The 19,169-nt window shown below is 34.7% G+C and overlaps 1 protein-coding gene across 1 annotated transcript in view; it reads right to left on the bottom strand.

Annotated features, from left to right (window-relative positions):
- GLCCI1 (glucocorticoid induced 1) overlaps window positions 1–19,169 on the bottom strand; it is a 104,471-nt gene that overhangs the window by 58,916 nt on the left and 26,386 nt on the right. The window contains exon 2 of the mRNA XM_042967175.1: window positions 12,353–12,504. Coding sequence (XP_042823109.1) covers window positions 12,353–12,504 — 152 coding nt within the window. The remainder of the gene's footprint in view (window positions 1–12,352; window positions 12,505–19,169) is intronic.

Here is a 19,169-nt window from a genome sequence, read left to right as displayed (position 1 = left end):
GATCTAATTTTCAGTTTTTAGACATTATTAGAATGTATTCTATGGTATTACCATCTTTTAAGTTACAATTTACCTTGGTTGCTGGGTTTCAAAAAATTAATTCCACATGTAAAAAAGTGAAAGCGATTTACTTTTTTAAAAAGAGCATTTCCAAACCCTTTTAACAATCACACTGGAATATAACTGCCTCTGAATTATCCAAGAGATAAATTACCTTTGTTGTTTCTTGATAGCATTTTAAAAAATCTCTCATACCTGAGAGAAAATCAGCAATATAGGTGACTAGGAGATATCTTCCCAAAATATTTCCACACGATTCCAAAGTCATTAAAAAACTAACAGTGCTCAACTGGTAGCATAAGACACCTAAGTGATGAGGAATGGAGGAGTTTCCTCAACAATGTAACTCCCCTTTCCCATACTTGGACCCTTCACAGATGTGAAGTGCCATTTCTTACTTGTAAGACTACACAGTAGGCAACGACAGCTACTTAGGACTGAATTACCAGGAATTATTTACTGAGTTTCAGGCCCCTACTATGCTAGGGAGTTATCTGTATAATTTCTACTCCATTTCCTACCAACTCAGACTTAATGCCCATAATCGCATAATCAATTGTTGATGTTAGTAATAGTGACTTTCTCTGTCCGCTTAATTCAGTATCATTGTATTTAAGCCTGATGATAGTAAAATATTATAGATTCTAAACCAAAGGCAACTAACATTTACAAATATCCACCATGTCCTAGATACTGTGCTAGCAAGCTTAACATGGATTATTTTATGTAATCCTCATTGCAACAGTTATCTCCCCAAAATAGTTATCCCCCCAAAGCTATGAGAATTCCAACAGCAATGGGAACTGTTTTCACTTGGTTTATTGTTTCCTATCAATGTCATATATCTTATTCCAATAATTCATTTATACAAAGTAGTTATTAATAAGTGGACAGGCAGATTACTTTCTCATACTATGCACTTAACTATGATTTAATTCTTAAATTCTTAAAGCTTAATATAACTAACAGATGTCTAAGTAAATGGTAATTGTTTATTACTGTTACAGCATTTTTAACAGAAAATTGATGGGTTAAAAGATATAAAAGGATGAGAACCAATGTAAGCCAAGATGAGAGAAGAAGAGGGCTGTTCCAAATAAATACAAACTACTTCACAATTTTACCTAGAGCTAAATTAGGAGTAAAGGCATGGGGGAAAAGACTAAGGAAATGAGGTATTTTGCTACCTGTTAAATGTTTCTGGTAATGGGAGGAAACCCAAGTACAGGGGTATGGGGAAGGCTCTTTACTAAATTCTTTTACTTTTGAATCAAATGAATATATTACTTATTAAAAATTAGTAAGTACAATTTTGAGTTTCTGGTAATTTTAGTGATAGTATTTGAACTTTATGAATAAAATATTAAATATCTTAGCCACGGGTTTAACTTTTTCATCAGTACAGCTGAGTGTATTCCTTTGGCAACCAAAACTATTACTCCCTAAATTAGGAACATGACTACTTTCGTGTGGACTGTTGAACTCCAGGATTATACGATCCTCTCTCTGAATGTGCTAATAGCTGAAAGAGAAAGTAAAGGTGATCCTCAACAGGAAGGAATCTTTATACACTTACTCAACAGCCAGTTAGGGACCCGCTCAATAAAAGAAACAATGTAGGTCCCTGGAATGCAATGTAAGAGGCCAAGATGGCCAAGTCTTCAGACTTGTTTCCATTTCCAGAAAAGCCTCTCACTCTCCAAAATTGTTCCATCAACTGCTGCTTCTTAAACAAACTTGCTTAATAAGGGCACAGGAAACCCAAACAGCTGTTAGTAAGCATGACTTTTGGTCAGGAAATGAGTTTTTGATCAGAGTATAAAACTGAAAGTTCTCTTTCAGATCTATTAGTATTTGAGGTATAATATCCACTCCTTTGATTAAAGTCCTCCTCAGTCAAGCTCTGTTCACAAAGGGAGGAAAAGGATCGATTTTTTAAAATGTCATTTAAATAGCAAAAAATTTATGTATTTGAGTTCAGAATTGTTGACTTTATCAAACGTAGCTAAAGCCAAATGCTAAGTACTTATTCCTGAACAGTTTCTTAAAAATAAATAAAAATAAATAAATTTCGAGAGAAAGATGCTGGCATAGAGGTAGGATCATAAAACCATACACTCAAACTTAATGAAATTAAGAAAAATAAATAAATATGCTATTTTATATACTTTCCGGCATGTTCAAATGTTTCATCCTCCAAATTTTAAAATTAATTTTATTATTTTAATGTTTACTTATTTTTGAGAGAGAAAGACAGCACGTGGAAGAATCCCAAGCAGGCTCCACGCTGTCAGTGAGAAGCTCAACACAGACCAATGAACGATGAGATCATGACCTGAGCTGAAATCAAGAGTTGACCGCTTAAATGACTCAGCCACCCAGGTGCCCCTGAAAATTAATTTTAAACAATAAAATGCTAAAGAAAAACATCATCTGAAAAATAAAACCAGAGTATGCAGAATTTCACTTAAGATCTAACCATCCCACGTACTACCCCTCAAAGAATGTAAAAATTAAGTAAGAGCAATTCTAAAGTTGCCTCCGATACTAAATTTGGAGGGAAAATGAATGGGGGGGGGGGGGTAGATAGGTAGTCAAAGTGGAAAGATTTACATACAGAAAAGCTATTTTCACCTCAATTGCCCATCAAATTTTTAAAAAACTGCCAAGCTCACCACACCATTTTTCCCTAATAGGGAACAAGTGATGGGATGGATGACTCCAAAATAAATGAATGGATAGATAAATAAGTAAATAGCACAAAGCTAATTATTTCCAGCAATAAGCAAGATTTGCCAGAACAGAAAGACAAAAGACAAAAACAAACTAAGAAATAAAAACCATGGGAAAGAGGTGAAAGAAAAGAGGAAGAAATTTCCTTTTGAAGTTTCCCTTTCCAGCAGTGAATCCACAGTACCATGGCAACTACCCAAACATTCACCTTTCTCCCTCTCTGCTAGTTAATGTAAATAATAATAGCAAGTATTTATTGACACTTAATGTATTGGTCACTATTCTTAGCATTTCAAATGCATTAACTCAATTTAACCCTTATGATAATCCTATGAAGTATACTATTCCATTAACAAATGAGAAAACCCAGACATAGAGGTAAAGTAATTTGCCCAGAATTAGAAAGTTGGATAATGCTAGAGTGAAGATTCAAAACCAGTCTTGATTCCAGAACCAGAGCTCCTGACCAATGGAAAACAAAAATAAAACAGAGTTTTCAATATTAATTTATATCATAAAAAAGACTAAATTCAGAGGAAAAATATTAATCAAGACAGAGTATCCCACAATAATAATCAATACTAACCAAAAGGAAGATACAATGGACATAAATCTTTATACATCTATATTCTTAAGATATATAAGCAATAACCACTGGAAACATACATTGACAGAAATTTTAATTCAGTAACTGCCAGCTTATGATGGAACAAACAGACATAAATCAAAGGGGCTATATGGAAGCTGAATAATATAATAACACTGAATATGTAATGAATTCTGTATCTAAAAGTAAAGACTATACCTCATTTTCAAATACTCACAGAGCATTAAAAGAAACAAACACGATCTTAACATTAGGCCACAAAGAAAATTTCACCCAAGTTTTCAAAGATGTATAATTCTATACTCTAAATGTAATAAAACTAGAAATTAAATTTTTACTAGGAAAAGCAACTTTAACCATTTAGAAATTAAAAACAAAACAAAAAGCTCTCATATACTAAACAGGATATCAAAACTGAAACTACATAGTTATCTCGCAAAATATAAATAATGGAAACATTATATACTAACCAAAGCTGAGCCCAGAGGATAAATCTTGACATAAAAATCACTTGTATTACTGAATAAGAAATAATACCACAAATACAAAAATTAAGCATTTATCTCTAGAATCTAGGGGAAAAAATACACTCCAGGAAGGCAGAAAAAAGTGCAATGATCGAGTAAAGTCAGAGGGCAATGAACTAGAAAAAAGAAAAACAGGAAAATAAATTCAACACCTTAACATCTTTTTTGTGCTATATAACCTAATAAATTTAATCACTCAAAACACAGATATGCAGTATTATAAGTGAGAAAAGAAAACTACAGATTTACAAGAAATTAAAAGAATTATACAAGAATATTTTGTGCAACTATGCAAATACACTTGAAAAGTGGGATGAAATGGATTATATTCAAATGAAAATACCAAACAAAAGAAATAGAAACTAAAACCAAGAACCACTGGAAAAAAATTAAGATTTTACTAAAAGAGTTACCATCTAAAAACATACTAGTCTAGTTAGCTTCATAGGTAAAATTTTTTCAGACCCAAGTAACAGGTAATTGGGATGATATTTTCACCATTGTTCCAGAGCACAAAGGAAGGAAATCTTACAAAATCTTTTCATGAAGCAAGTATAACACTAAGGATTACATTATGAAAAAGAAAAAAATTTCAGACCCCATTTCTGAATTTTGAAACAAATATAATATTAACAAATGCTTTATTTGCCACTGTATTATTTTTAAAAGAGAATTCCATACATAGCATTTATTCCAGAAATGTAATCATGACCAATTATTAAGTAATCTATTAAAGAAATTCACTATATTATAGGTTGAGTCAAAACAACATATTCATTTCAATGATGAATGGTATTTCACATCTGAAAAAATCACTTCTGATTTAAGAAGAAAAACAATTAGTAAAATAATTATGCTTGATGCTGCTCTTGTCAGAGTGAAAAGCACCAGCTCTGTTTTTAAGTTTATTGAGATCTGACATACAGTATTATATTAGCTTAAGGTGTACAACCTAATAATTCAGTACTTGTATACACTGTGAAATGATCACCACAATAAGTCTAGATAACATTGTTACTACTCATAATTATGGAAATTTTTTCTTGTAATGAGAACTTTTAAGATTTTCTTTCTTGGCAACTTTTTTTTTAATGTTTATTCATTTTTGAGAGAGACTAAATGCACACGCAGGGGAGGGGCAAAGGAGATGGGGCACAGATTCCAAAGCAGGTTCCAGGCTCTGAGCTGTCAGTACAGAGCCCAATGCAAGGCTAGAACTCACAAACCGTGAGATCATGACCAGAGCCAAAGTCAGATGTTTGAGCCACCCAGACACCCCTCCTGGCAAATTTTAAATACGCCATACAAGATTATTAGCTACAGTTGCCATGCTATACATTACATCCCTAGACAAATTATTTATTTTATAATTAGAAGTTTGTACCTTTTGACTCCCTTCACCCATTTAGCCCACCCCCTAACTCCCAGCAACCATCAATCTATTCTTTGTTACCTATGAGCTTATTTTTCTTAAGATTCCACATGTAAGTGAGATCTTATTTGATCATATTTGTCTTTGATTTATTTCACTGAAGTAAAATGTCTTCAAGGTCAATTTATGTTGCTGTAAATGGCTGGATTTCATGTTTTTATGGCTGAATAATATTCCATTGCATACACATACCATAACTTCTTTATCTACTCATCTGTTGGTGAACACTTAGGCTGCTTTCATACCTCAGTTATTGTAAATAATGCTCTAATGAACATGGGGGTACATGTATCTTTTTGGGTTAGTGTTTTTGTCTTCTTTGGATAAATACCCAGAAGTGGAATTACTGGATCATGTGGTAATTCTATTTTTAATTTTTTGAAGAAACTCCATACCGTCTTCCATGGTGGCTGCAACAATCTACTTTCTCACCAGCAATGCACAATTATTTACTTTTTTCCCCATCCTGGCTAACTCTGGTTTTTTGATAACAGTTATTTGTATAAATATGAGGTGCTATCTCACTGTGGTTTTGATTACATTTCCCTGATCATCAGTGATGCTGAGCATCTTTTCATTTTCCTTCTGGCCATCTAAATATCTTCTCTGGAAACATGTGGATTCAGATCTTCTGTCCATTTTTTAATTGGATTGTTTGTTCTTTTGCTATTGAGCTACAGCACTTCTTTGATATTCTGGATATAACTTGCAAATATTTTCTCCTATTTAGTAGGAGGCCTTTTCATTTTATTGTTTCCTTTGCTGTGCAGAAGTTTTTTAGTCTGATGTAGCCCTACTTATTTACTTTTTCTTTTGTTGCCTTTGCTTTTAATGTCAAATACAAAAAATCATCACCAAGACCCACATAAAGGAGCTTACCACCTAGGTTTTCTTCTAGAATTTTTATGGTTTCAGGTCTTACATTCAAGTCGCTGATCCATTTTGAATTAAATTTTGTGTATGGTGTATGATAGTGGTCCTGTTTTGCCAGCATCATTTATTGAAAAGACTTGTCCCTTCTCAACTGTATATTCCTTGCTCCTTTGTGATAAACTAATTGACCATATATGCATGGGTTTATTTCTTGGCTCTCTATTCTGTTCCATTGACCTATGTGTTTGTTTTTACACCAATACCATACTGTTTCGATTACTATAGCTTTGTAATATAGTTTTAAATCAGAGTATGATGTCTCAAGCTTTCTTGTTATCAAGATGCTTTGGCTATTCAGGGTCTTTTGTGGTTCAATACAAATTTTAGGATTATTTGTTTTGTTTCTGTGAAAAATGTCATTGGAATTTTGACAGGGATTATACTGAATCTGTAGATTACTTGGGGTAGCATGAACATTTTAACAATATTAATTCTTCCAATACATGAGCATGGAATATATTTCTATTTGTTTGTATCTTCTTCAGTTTCTTTAGTCAATATCTTATATAGTTTTCATGTGCCAGTTTTTTACCTCCTTGGTTAAATTATTTCCTAGGTATTTTCTTTTTGATGCAATTTTAATGTTTATTTTTGAGACACACACACACACACACACGCACACGCACACACACACACACACAGTGTAAGCTGGGGAGGGGCAGAGAGAGAGAGACACAGAATCTGAAGCACGCTCCAGGCTCTGAGCTGTCAGCACAGAGCCCAACATGGAGCTCACACTCACGGACCCCAAGATCATGACCTGAACCGAAGTTGGACACTTAACCGACTGAGCCACCCAGACGCCCCTGATGCAATTTTAAATGGGACTTTCTTAGTATCTCTTTCTGATATATTAGTGTAAAGAAACACAACAGATTTCTGTATGTTGATCTTGTATCATGCAACTTCATACTGAATTCATTAGTTCTATCAGCCTTCTGACCAAGTTTTCAGTGTCTTCTGTATAGAGCATCATGTCATCTGCAAATAGTGACAGTTCTACTTCTCCCTCTCCAATGTGGAAGCCTTTTATTTCTTTTTTATTTCTCTATTTTCTTTATTTCTTATTGCCTTACTGCTGTGGCTAACTAAGATGTCCAATATATGTTGAATAAAAGTGGTGAGAGTGGGCATGTTTATCTTGTTCCTGATGTTAGAGAAAAAGCTTTCAGTTTTTCACCATTGAGTATGATGTTAGTTATGGGCTTGTCACACATGGCCTTTATTATGTTGAGATACATTCTCTCTATACTCGCTTAGTTGGAAGTTTTTTTCACAGATGAACGCTGAATTCTGACCAATGCTTTTTCTGCATCTATTGAGATGATCATATCATTTTTATCCTTCATTTTGTTAATGTGATGTATCACACTGAACAATTTTGCAAATGTTGAACCAACCTTGCTTCCTGGAATAAATCCCACTGATCATGGTGTATGATCCTTTTAATGTACTATTGAATTAGGTTTGTTAATATTTTGTTGAGGTGTTTTGCATCTAAATTAATCAGGGATACGAGCTTATAATTTTCTTTTTTTGTGGTGGCCTTGTCTGGTTTTAGTACGCCAGGTCTCTTCCAGCCTCTTCCTATAATAAGTTTCATGGCCAAACTTAACGTTAAGTGGGCAGAGAAGTAAAATCCTACAATGTGCCATGGAGAGAAAATGTGTATATTTGTGAAGAGAATGTGTATATTTGCTACCATACTTGGGAACTCAGAAGAAACATGCTTTATTATTGCTCTATACTGTTTTTATTGTTTGAACCCTTTATGGAAAGTGTATGTACTACTTTCTCATTTAAAAACATGCTCACACTCAGAATTGTAAATCCGTCTGAGATGAAGCTTTAGATAACATGGTAAAAACTGAGAATATACTACTGATTGCTGTAACTTTAACTGTAGGTTCAATTTTGGGAGTTGGTAATAAATTTTTGTTTAAAAAAGCGTTGTATCTGCAAGGCTGATATATTAATGTAATATTAAATTCCACAAAAGGTTTTTAGTTTTTATTTCTATTAAGCTGCACAGACTATTCTAATAAGCTGGCAATGATCCATTTCCTCATTAGCCTTAAATATGTGAAGTGGTCTCTTTCAGTCCTCAGTGTAAATACGTGATTCTGCAAATTTGGTCTGCTATTTCAATTTATAGAAAAGGAAACTGAAGTTTGGACCACACAACGGTTAATTCAGTGGCCATGATTATTCCCCCAACATTTTAAAATACTCAAACTTAAAGTTTACTGAAAATAACTGCCTCATGAGCACTAAAAAAGCCAACATTTAGATTCTCTGTGTAACATTTTGCTATATTTGCTTCATATATCTACCTATCCATCAACTGATCTTATTTTTGATTCATTTCAAAGTAAGCTGCAGACAGCAGTACATTTCACTCCTGAACATCTGATTAGAGTTCAATATTTGTTTAGGCTCTATATTTTTAAAGTTCTATGGTAAAACACACAAATGTATACTTGTGTAAGTTCTGAAAAATGCATTCACTCATATAACCAAAACCTCTATCAAGATATACAAATCTTCCATCATCCCACAAGGTTCTCTCATACTGGGCCTTAATTTGAACACATGATGCATCTCCAAAGTCCACAGTGATTTTCACAACACTATGCTACACTTTTGAAAAGGCCCAATGTGTAACTATATTAAATATTGAGAATTTTATTCCTAACCCTCAATAATTAAGGTAGTTGAAATATGGAAATGTGAAAGAAAAAAATCCTAGAGACACCCTCCACCAAAACCAGACAGCCTAGATAGCAATATCTATAGCAAGCGACTGTACCACCTTCTCTCCACTAACTTACCCTAAATAAACAAAATCTTCTATTTGCATCACTCAGAGTTCAAGAGTTAATCCAGAAAGAATGGATATGACAATAAAAAAATAAAAACAAAAACAAAAAACATCTCACATGTTCATCTCTTGTACCTTCAATTAAACCAACAGAGGCTTGGGGGCAAGACCATTTCTTATGCTTCTAAAGTAAACACTGGGTTAAGTCTATATGCTTCAGGGGTTACTATGAGAAACAGTGGAGAACTGAAGAAAAAGCAAAACCTTTGGAATCAGCCAAATCTGAGTTCAAATTTCTTTATTTTTATTAGCTATATAACCAAGTACAAATTACTTAACTTCCCCATGCCTCAGTATCTCATCTGTAAAGTGAGGCCTATGTTTTACCTTCCTTTCAATGTTGTTTCTCAAATAAATGACCTACATAGAGACCCAGTCAGACCTCTGTCCTGGACCTCGAGTTTTAGGAAGAACTACTCTGGCCGTCTTCTACCCACACCCCTCCCCAAAGGTGAAGAGATCATGGGTCCAAAAGGACATACACACCATGAGCCCACACCTCTACCACGGACTAAGCTCTGGGTAACCTAGACCCAGGAATTCCTTGCCTCAACAGAGCAGCCTGGTTTCTAAGTTGTGAAAGAAACTATTCCCTGGGTCCCACTTCCTGAAGGAGTACGAACAAAGCATGGATGTGAGAACTGGGGCATTGAAACATATGTGTGAAGCCCCCTCTCAGAGAATAGAATGGTGTGTAGGGTAGGAAGAGATATGAGTTTAGGCTCAGAAGACGGGGTGGGATCAGAGCATGCAGACACATCCTGGCATGTAGGTCTGAAGAATCCAGGATTTCTTAGTTCCAACTTGACGTTCAAGATCCATGTGAAGGTTTATTTGCCAAAGTGGAAGGACAAAATATATCTTATATAACAGTTTGTTATACACATATGGTATGTGGGTCTTCATTTATATTTGCTCCAAACCATGCAAATGTTGCAAATGGGCCTATCTGTATCCACTACTAATAACCTACCATGGGTACTGACATTCACTTTCATATATTGTCATGTATACTTACATAACATTATCATGAGTTAGGTTTCACTAACCTTGTCACACAGATAAAGAAACAGACAAGCTTAAGAAGCATACCCAGAGCCCTCTTTTCTATCTCCATCTAGTTTTCTTCTTAATTCTGGAATATGAGTTTCCTCCTCTATAACTTCAATACTAAACTCTCCAAGATAATGTGCCCCTAATCCTTAACTTTAGTCCTTATTCTCCATGGCCTCTCTCTTTGGCACCTGATGGTGTTAACAATTCTTCCTTAGAACATCTTTCCCTTTGGCTCCTAAGGCTAGACTACTGCAGTTCTCTTAGCTTTTGCTCTTTACCTGGCTCCTCTGTTTCCAGATACCGTCTGCATAAAGCATATACTCAATAAAAAGTAGGATTTTTTAAAACCTAAAAAGAAAAGCTGCCATCTTTAAATACCGTGCCAGTTACTCCACTAGGTGAAACACACAAACACACTATTCCATTTATTCTAACAGCACCATAAAACTGAAGCTCAGAATGACTGACGAATTAATCTATATTCGACGCCTGGCTCCAACACTTCCTACCTTTATGATCCTGAGTAAGTCCCTTAGCTTCTCAGAGTCTCTGCTTCCCCATCTGTGTCATCTTACATTGTTCTTGTGAGAACTAAATGAAACTCGGGATGTAAGAAATGCAGCACATGATCTACAGTCAGCAAATGTTAATCCCCTCCTCTTCTTGTTGCTTCCAGGTAAATATATTAGTTTTTTCTCTTTCCCTGTGTGCATTTCCAAAGATGAAGTCCTTGGTCTCTTGATCTTTTTTCTTTATATACCATGTCTACACTTTATCACACTTGTGAACCCTACTCTTCCAAAAAGATGGTCTTGAATTATCTGTGTCCAATTCTAAGTGTCCAGACCCACATCTCTGAGTTCTGCTAGTTATTTCTACTTGAGAAGCCCGTTGTCTACCACATCAAACTGATCCTTTTCCTCATAAAGCAAAGAATGGAAAGCAAAAGACTATATTGCGAAGACAAAACTGATAAGATGGATAATAAAGAAGCTAATTTCATGGTTTCAAGCTTCTCTGAGAAAATTATAAGCACTGAGAAGATTCTCACAGATCATGTCCAAATTTCCTCCCTTTTTCTTCAGACATGAAACTCAAATACTTCCATTTCCCTAACCTAGAAAGCTTCAAATCTTCTCATTCCTTTGAATCCTCTAACATTTAAATGCTCCATTCATCAAACATCTAATTATATACTATCTTCTATTACTGATTTTCATGAATTTACATCTTATCTTTCTAACTATGCTGTAAGTTCTTTAAGGCCAGCAACCGTCTCTTATACTTTTAATATTCTTCAAAATGCTGATTGACGACTATTATGAAGAAATGGTCAAGAACTCAGAAATCATAAAGTAAGATGTTTTCATATTTTTCCCTGACTTGGAAGGAAAAGCTTCTCAAATCAAAAGTTTGGGGAACCTTCCATAAGCAGAAAAAGTGTGACAAACAGTAAACGTTCTATTTAGATATCAAGGTATCAAGGTTTCTAGTCTTCGGCTTTAAACAAACAAACAGGGACACCTGGGTGGCTCAGTTGGTCGAGCATCGGATTTCAGCTCAGGTCATGATCTCCTAATTTGTGGGTTTGAGGCCCGTATTGGGCTCTGTGCTGACAGCTCACAGCCTGGAGCCTGCTTTGGATTCTGTGTCTCCCTCTCTCTCTTTTCCCCTCCCCTGCTCATGCTCTGTCTCTCTCTCAAAAATAAGCAAACATTAAAAAAAAGTTAAACAAAATCCTATAACATGAATTTCCTTAGCCATGTGCTAATACTTTATAAATTACTTCCAAAAATTGTGTAAACTTTTCTTCAAAAAGTATTTATATTTTCTAATATACTTACTAGTTATGTTAATTTCTGTTAAGCAATTCTTAAAACTCTAAGTCTCAAAAACCATGTAATATAAACTGATATGCTCTTTATTAAATTTTAAATAATTTTAAAACTTTTAAAACCGAAATGACAATAAACCATTAGTCTAAAGCTTATTAAAAGAAATGGCTTCCTTCTTTGGTTGAGTATATTTCAAATTTGGAAAAATTTGATGAAATTACATTTTCTTTATTGTGATCAAAACAGAACTGCAGGGTAATAAAACTGATTTTGATTTGCTCATTTTACCTGAGTAGCTTTATCTTTCATGCATGAAGGGTAATGAACATGAGGATCCCGTGGCCACTGTCCTGTGAGATAAGGTCCTGTTATCGTATCCAAAGAAGAGGTTCGCCTTATTGTACTAGAGGTTCGAACTTGCTGAGCTTTTGGCCTGTCCACTATAAAAAGTGAAAAAAAATTAGATTAGTCACTGATAAATTATGTAAAATTTAAACTTTATAGTCTGTAGAATGTCACCCTGCCAAGTTTCCTTATGATACATATTTACCCTAACAGCTCTTTCATATATGACCTGATGAAGTTTGTAGACCCTCTCCAAAGGAAAATACATTCACATATTAAATCTTGCATATATTTCCAGGGCTGTCAGATGCTTGTTCACCCATTCAGAGACCTATTCTAAAATCTACCCATCATCTTCACTGCCATTACTTTAATTAAGACTCTATCATGTCTCCCCTGGACTGCCAGTTTCTTCACTGCTATCTCTGCATCTATCTCAATTGGGCTACATCCCAACACCACTAAAACAAACAAACAAACAAACAAAAAACACTTCCATGGTTAATTACTATCTTAAAGTTAAAGCCCGTATTTTTTACAATTTGGCTCCCATATACCTCGGTGCTTAATGTCTTGCTACTCCACTATAAATCCATGCTAACTACAAAGTGCCAAATGAACTAACTGCAGTTTCCCAAATGTACAACACTCCCTTCTCTGCCCCTATACATTCTACTACTTCCTGAGCAGACAACCCTCTCCTTTTCTGTTCCCCTGACAAACTCTTATCTCCAAAAGCAGCTCAGGTGTCACACCAACTCTGTGAAACCTTCCCCAAGGCTTTTCTTTCTCCATCTCTACCCTTGGTTTCAGATATATGTGACCCCCTCTGCTTGCATGGAACTGTAAGTTTGTCTTTCTCCCCCACCAGGACATAAGTTTAGTCTCTACAGACTGAAAAGGAATCAATGCTCAATACTACTTAAATCAACTTATTCATAGCTACACAAAAATAACATGTATAAAGAACCTCATATTGTAATTCAATTTCCTCATTTATGTATGAAGAATCTGGCCCAGAGGGATAAAACAGAATTGTCCAATGAAAGAGAACTGCCAACAGGAGCCAGAGGTAAAAAGGAAGCAAGATCTCCAGACATTCTACACAGTTTAGTCAATCTACTCTAACAACCTACTTCCTTCCATTTGGGTACTGTTAAGTACTGCTTTTCAAAATTAAAATGATCATAATGAACTCTACAGTTTCTTAACAAAGAAATTATAGTCTTTCCATATACACATCCCCAATAATTTACCACCGACGTGCTTTCTATAATAAAATCCATCCAATTACAAGCTCCAAAGCTCAGAGTCTCATCCAGGGTTACAGCTCACATGGAACTAAAATGCCTTGCACATTAACAACAATTAAGGAACATTTGTTTTGAATACTGTCCTTCCACTATCTTCCTGAAGCCAGAATATACAGGGTTTTTTTGTTGCTTTGTTTTTTTTATCAGATAACAAAACACTGTATACTTTGGTGTTATCATATTATTTAACATATCTTAAAACTGCAGTTTTGATTTTTTTTTTCTTTAACCTTAGAATGTTACAAAAGATAAGAAAATTACCAAATTTCCTCCTCATCTTTATTACTTAGTCTAATTTCATTTCACCATGGGCAGAGAATCTAGGATACCTACTATTTCTATCTACTCTTTGGAATTATCTGAAATTTTCTTTGTGACCAAAAACATGGCCAATTTTTATAAATATCTCATGAGTCATGAAGAAGATATATTTTCTGTTTTCAGAATATAGGTCTTTATTAGTCTTGTACCTCAACTGAAATAAAAATACAGAATATAGGAATAATATAATTATCATCTGGATCTGTCACAAATTTAGAGAAGAACTCTAAAATTTCTAAACTTCTTTTGAGATCTAATAATTCTCTTTATTGCCATTTTTTATCATTTACATTTTAGTTCTGTGTAAACTGACACATACTGATCCATGATAGCAGTACTATGGCTTACATACTTCACCATTATGATCTGTTCCATATATCACGTTTTAAACTCTGTCAAATTAAACATTCACATTGTGACCCCTTTTTGCTATTATAATTTTCCTGATATCCCTACTCTTGAATTTTCAATTTCTTTCAATCATTCTGTTTACGCATGTGTCCTATACTCAGTATATAACGAAGCTTTTTGGAAAAAAAACTTTGCAGTAAGCCTTCTTGTAGAAGATAATTTTATCCCATTTACATTATTGCTATAGTAAATTTAACTTGTCATGTAACTTTCTTCTTCCTATTTGTAATGCTTTCTTGCTACTTGTCCTGTTTCACTGTTTTGTTTTTTTTCTTCTCTCTTACCTCTTCCCCCATCACAACTAATACCTATGTAGACTGTGTTTGGTACTAGAAGTTATTTATATTAATTCCTTTAAGTATTTTTTTTCTGGCTATAAAAGCAATACCCACAAATTTTAACAACTTTGGGAAAAGGAGAAAATATGTCTCTCAAAATCTAATTTATAACAATTTGTTTAAAATTTTTAAAAGTTATTTTATATTCCCTCCACCAGGAAGAGGGACACAAGAGACACAAGAGACAAAAAAGATTGTCGCTTAAAAAAGAACCAACATTTATAGCAGTCCACCACTAAATACAAAAAGTCCTGCATAAAGGTCAGCCGTAGCCAGAAAATGAAGAACCACTACATGTGGAAAACTTGTGCCTAAACTTACACTGCTCCGAACTATTAAAATGTCATACATACGCTACTTACAACTATTAAAACTCCTCCTAACTTGGAAAATAAACCATAGGGACCATTTTTATGTTTTATAATGAAGAAGCGGTATAAATGAGCTTCTTGATCTATATATTTCAATCTATATCAAATAACTCTTGCTATATATTTTATCACTGGACCTTTGCCTATCACTCTGAAAAGATCACATGCTCTCCATGTAATGTCCATTCTCTAGGATTAGTGACTTTGTCAGAACTGCGGTCTTCAAGCTATTTTGACTAAATACTCTTATAGGTAAGCATGGAACAACATCTGTAGTTATTCATTTATAAATGGGATATGTACTATATTACTAATACGTTAAGCATTATAAAACTGATAAAACAAACACATGATATGGAAGAAAAATAAAAATACACATGTGTGAAAAAAAAACAGACGTTATGATGTTTTCCTGTATCTCAAAAGATGGCCTTATTACTTTAATGGACCTGAAACTGGGTGCTAGTCTCATTGTACAGATTGGCCACTTAGCTCTAATTTTACAAGATTATCCTACTGCTTAATGATGTTCAGAATGTGTAGACAGGCACCAGACATTACCACCACCAAAACAAACAAAAAGATCTGCCTTAAACAGAGAAAACAAGTTAGGACAACGCAGTGTCTATATCTTGTTACAAAATTCATTCTACCAATCATCATTTAAAAAAAAATTAAAGTATATGAGGCATATATTCTTGATAGGTCCTATTTCAAACATATTCTTTATTTTTTTATGTTTGTTTATTTATTGGGGGGGGGCGGGGAGGGAAAGAGAGAGAGGAAGAGAGAGGATCCCAAGTAGGCTCTGTGCTGTCAGCAGAGATCTCACAAACCATGAGATCATGACCTGAGCCAAAATCAAGAGTTGGGTGCTCAAATGACTGAGCCACCCAGGTACTCCCAAACACTCTTTAAAATAAAGATTCTCACCAGTGCTCACAACCAGGAGAATTTAAAAGATAGGGAATTATTAATTTCCAAATTATTTCAAGTGTAAAAATCAGATTAGGTTTGAAAATTGGCAAGGACAGTACTCTTCCAGGATATGATTAGCCATAATAACTGAATCTATCAAATATCACTAAAGCCCTAGACTTAACAAAAGGTTTGTTAAAAACAATGTAATTCTATTTCTTTTTTTTTTTTTTAATTTTTTTTTTTTAACGTTTATTTATTTTTGAGACAGAGAGAGACAGAGCATGAACGGGGAGGGTCAGAGAGACAGGGAGACACAGAATCCGAAGTAGGCTCCAGGCTCTGAGCTGTCAGCACAGAGCCCGACGCGGGGCTCGAACTCACGGACCGCGAGATCATGACCTGAGCCGAAGTTGGCCGCTCAACCGACTGAGCCACCCAGGCGCCCCAATGTAATTCTATTTCAACAAGATGACTTGTTACCATTATCCAAATTATCATGGCAATTAGCATATATATATATATATATATATATATATATATATATATATATATTATAAATTTTCAAATTTATCTGAGAGAGGACAGAGAGAGAGCTCACACAAGCACACAGAGAGGGAGGGAGAGGGAGAGAGAGAGGGAGAGAGAGAATCCCAAGCAGGTTCTGCACAGTCAGCCCAGAGCCCAACATGGGGCTCGATCCCACAAACCATGAGATGATGACCTGAGCCAAAATCAAGTGCTGGATGCTTAACTGACTGAGCCACCCAAGTGCCCTGGAAATGAATTAGTTTTTAACTGCCTCAACATCTAAGCCTCGATGCTCACCAATTTTTATTTATTTAATTCATGGTGTTATCTCCTATCAACTCAGGTTTTACAATCCAGTGCAATACGGAAAATCAACACTGGCTTTGCATTACTTATATGTTCAATACAATAAATTGTCTATGTCATGGTTACAGCTGTGATTAGAATATGTGGTTTTGAATTGAGTGATCACAATTATTTCTCTAATTATTACAAAATTACCTCAATTCAAGTAGATCAAGAGGACACCCTATGAGCTAGAAACATACATTAGTAGAGTCAGTCTTTGAATTAATTTATAAGAGTTTAACTTAATAGAGTTGCTAAAATAAATATTCAATTATATTTATGTAAGGTATGAAAGAAAATCAATTAAATAAATACTTAGTATCATTACTTAAGGAAAAAAACAGGCATCAGGAAAACAGTACCTTCATAAGTGGTGAAACCAGGTAATCATTATTACTAAATAAAACTTGCTAAATGTCTGCCATATGGAAAGCACTGTTACATGTACCAAGGGAAATTGCAAAACAAGTTTCAGATTCTCTTCAAGGAGTTTATATTGTGGTTAGGGGTAGACATGATACATATAATTAAACTATAATATAAAGCAGTATATGTATGGCAAAAGCACACCAAAGGAGAGGAAGGGAAAGAAAGCAAAAAAAAAAAAAAAAAAAAAAAAATTAGGCAGCAGATATTAAGAATGCTGCTCTCCAACTACACAAAAGGAGTAGTAAGAGTCTTTGCCATGCTACTTTACCAGTCCTGCTGCTAATACCCTTACTTAAATAGTTGAGGGTAAAACACAACTAACTCCAGCAAAAAAATACGATGGTTAGGAAAAAAAAAAAAAAATCACACCTATTTCCAGTACTATCATTCTATTAGAATCAGAAAATGACTGTTGATAGCAACAGTCTATAACAAGTCGTCCTCATTACATTCATCTAAACGTTGTTCTTTCCTGCCCCTCTTCACCTCCTTGAATAGGAAGCCACATGGCAACAGCAGTTGGTAGGCCTGGGTCTCCTGAGTACCTACTGAGAACTATACAAAATACTTCTTGCTCTCTAACAACCAACTGGAAATTCAACTTTAGAGTAATAATAATAAAATAGGCTTAAATGCATGAAGCTACGTATTAGATAACCCTGAATTTGAATAGCAAACTAGCACTGTTCAAAACAGTTAAAACATGCCTGATATCTAACTGCCAGAGCAATGCAGTATGATGTTAAATTAATTAATTTGTTCCCAACAATGTTTACTTCAGTGGCAGTGATTGAAGATTGACTAGTCAGTTTGGAAATCTCATGCCTTAAGAAGCTAACCTGCAGTGGAAAATAAAGTTAAATACAACTTCTGCAAGCTAAAAAAGAAAAAAAAAGTTACTGAATATTGGAAACTTAAAGAACTATAGCTCCAGAATAATATGAAACAAGCCAACAACCACATCTTCCAAACTAACCTTATCAGGTAACAAAGATGATACAGTATTTTTGAGTGCCATAATGTAGCCATACAGAATGCAAACCAACACAAATAAAAAAGTACTCATATTTTTTCTTGGACCATTAACACACTCCAACCTATTTCATACTATGTTCACCCTACTACAAAAGCAAGTAACTGTGTTTAGCTCTCAATTAATGATTATTAGCCAAAGCTTTCCATCTACACTTCGTGATTACATGAAGCACATCCAAACTTAAAGAAAGCATTTAACAATTTATTTAAAACTTCTTGAAAAAGAGCTATTACTCCTTCAACTATTGTGTAATGCCTAAAATTCCATGAAACTTAGCCATTATAACGCCACCAGAATGAACTGCTTCTTTATTCAAAATCCATCACTGATTACCATTGTAAAGCATCTTCCAGCCATTCAATTGAGCAAAATGCTTAAGACAACTAAGTACTAATACCACTTTTCCAGTTCTTTGTATCACAGAACTTGTAACTAGTTTTCAAAATGTCACATTACAATGTTAGCCAATAGTACCAAAACAAACATGTATAATATTTTGTCTTGAATTTAAGCTCCTGAAGTGTGTAAAAACATTTTATCCTACCAGAGTTGTAGTGAAAATAATCATGTTTATCATTTAACTTTGCTAACATTAGAAATGAAAACAGCCAATGGGGCTCCTGGGTGGCTCAGTCGGTTGGGCGGCCGACTTTGGCTCAGGTTATGACCTCGCGGTCCGTGGGTTCGAGCCCTGCGTCAGGCTCTGTGAGGACAGCTCGGAGCCTGGAGCCTGTTTCGGATTCT

The sequence above is a fragment of the Panthera tigris genome, chromosome A2 (genome assembly GCF_018350195.1).
Source record: "Panthera tigris isolate Pti1 chromosome A2, P.tigris_Pti1_mat1.1, whole genome shotgun sequence".
NCBI classification, from domain to species: Eukaryota; Metazoa; Chordata; class Mammalia; order Carnivora; family Felidae; genus Panthera; species Panthera tigris.
The sequence above is the reverse complement of the archived record's forward strand: the minus strand, read 5'-3'. Positions and strand labels throughout refer to the sequence as shown.